The sequence below is a fragment of the Vombatus ursinus genome, unplaced genomic scaffold (assembly GCF_900497805.2).
Source record: "Vombatus ursinus unplaced genomic scaffold, bare-nosed wombat genome assembly UNPS02014163.1, whole genome shotgun sequence".
Lineage (NCBI taxonomy): Eukaryota > Metazoa > Chordata > Mammalia > Diprotodontia > Vombatidae > Vombatus > Vombatus ursinus.
Window position 1 is genome coordinate 801560 of NW_020953941.1, and position 2334 is coordinate 803893.

At 36.5% G+C, this 2334-nt stretch overlaps 1 protein-coding gene across 1 annotated transcript; it reads right to left on the reverse strand.

Moving 5' to 3' along the window:
• Positions 1-1404: 1404 nt before the first annotated feature.
• On the reverse strand, positions 1405-2334 carry LOC114040976 (olfactory receptor 4P4-like). Its single transcript, XM_027859205.1, has one exon. The coding sequence runs from the start codon at positions 2332-2334 to the stop codon at positions 1405-1407; it is 930 nt and encodes a 309-aa protein (XP_027715006.1).

Consider the following 2334-nt stretch of genomic DNA (forward strand, 5'->3'; position numbering starts at 1 on the left):
GAGAACAGATCATCTTGTTTTCTTATATTTGTATCCCCAGTGCGTTATACAGTGTTTGGTATGTAGTAAGTACTTAATAGATTTAGACCTCTCTGTGAGTCTCTGTCTCTGAGTTTCTGTCTCTCTTTTTCTTGGCTTCTGTCTATCTGTCTTTCTCTCTGTCTCTCTCACTCTCTGACCCTGTCTTTGTCTCTCTGCCTATGTTTCTTTTTCTCTTCTCTCTCTCACCTTGTCTCTCTCTTAACTCACAAATCCAGTACACTTTCGATCATACCATGCAGCTTTCCCTTAAAGTGAAGACAGGCAGTCAATCACTAAGCAAGTATTAAGCACCTGATAGTAGCCAAGCACTGTGATAAATACAGGGAATAATAAGAAATTGAAAAACCCAAAACGTTCTTCCCACAGTCAAGAGAGAATACATTCTATAAGGACATCAAATAATATAATTTTTTGTTGGATCTAGATTATGTACATCCTATTAAAACCAGTGTCAAAAGAAATCAATCTGAATGGGCAAATATTAGATGTAGTTAATAGAGAACCAGGAAAGACTTTCTCCAGAAGATAGAATTTGAGCTTTGTCTATAAGGAAGCCAGGGAAGCTAGGAGGTAGAGATGAGAAAAGGCAACTAGGGAGGCACTGGGGACAGACAATACAAATACAGGTACTTATGATGAGTAGTGTAATTAATTTAGATAAGCAAGTAGGCCTTCGTAATGTATGGAGGGCAGTAAAGTATAAGAAAATTGTAACTGAGAAAAGTAGAGAAGAAATGGGAGGGAATTAAAAAATAAGAGAAAAGTGATTACTTCACAGTTCTTTAGGCTGCCATTTTACTGATTCCTTAGGCTATATGACTATTCTTGATGTTGTCAAATTCCTAGACATGGAATAATAATTTGTATAGCAAAGAAACATTGTAATAGATTATCATTTTCTTTAACCTTTTCCATTCCATATCATTGGGGGAATTATTAAGTTAGATCTGTGTAAAAATACCACACTAGGCAACAATCCTGATATAAACGTACATAAACTAAGATTCCTGCTTTTCATCCATGAATTTTTAGCCTTAAAAAAAATTCATCCCTATTCTTAGTGGAGATTAAGGGTTTTTTTTCCCATTTTCTTTTTAATTCTTGCTTTTTTGTTAAATGGCTAATATGGAACAATGTTTTGCATGATTTCATATGTACAATTGATATATTTCTTTCCTTCTCAAAGGGTAAAGAAGGGGTGGGAGGGAGGAAGAGAATTTGAAAATTAAAAAGTTTCAATTAATGTTACAAAGAAAATAAAGAGAGAGAAAAAATAAAGTTCATCCCTAAAAAAATAGTGAAAATAGTATGTTGTAATTTCTTCAAAAGGCCTTCAATGAAAAATCAAATTAAAATTCTCTTCTATTTGGATATTAAAAATTTTTTCCTTGCCCATACCTTCTGCATAGCATTCTTCATCTCCGTATTTCTCAGTGTATAGATGAGAGGGTTCATCATAGGTGCAATGACTGTATAAAACATTGAGAACTCCTTGTCATTTTGGCTGGCACTGGGAGGTAGCAAATAGGTGGCGATACTGGGTACAAAGAACAGAACAACGACCATGACATGGGAAGCACAGGTGGAGAGGGCTTTCCATCGAGCATCTGATGAATGGTTCCTAAGGTTATATAATATGACGATGTAAGACGCAACCAAAACCAGAAAGGTGGCCAAGACAACCACCCCACTGTTTGCAATGACTAAGATATTAGGGATACGTGTATCAGTACAGACAAGTTTTAAGACGGCCTTCACATCACACATATAATGATCCACTTGATTAGGACCACAGAAAGGTAATCGAGTGACCATGATCATCTGGGCAATACCATGCCAAAAGGCGACTAGCCAGGCCACCAGGAGCATCATATTACATCTCTGTCTATTCACAAGGATCATGTAATGCAAAGGTTTACAGATGGCGACATACCGATCAAAGGCCATAGACACCAGAATGAACATTTCAACACCTGCAAGAAAATGAACCATTAAGAGCTGAGTCATACAGCTATTATAGGAGATGGATTTTTGCTTGGCAATTAAGTCCCTGAGTAGCCTGGGAACCACAGTGGAAGTATAGGCAAGATCCATGTAGGATAAATGACAGAGAAAGTAGTACATAGGTTGCTGGATTAAATGACTGCATATGATAGTGATGAAGATAATAATGTTCCCAAAGAAGATGGCAAAATAGCAGAGCAAAAATATTACAAAACATATCATCTTAACCTCTGGCTTCTTGAATAGTCCCAAGAGAACAAATTCTGTGACATTGTTCTGATTTTCCAT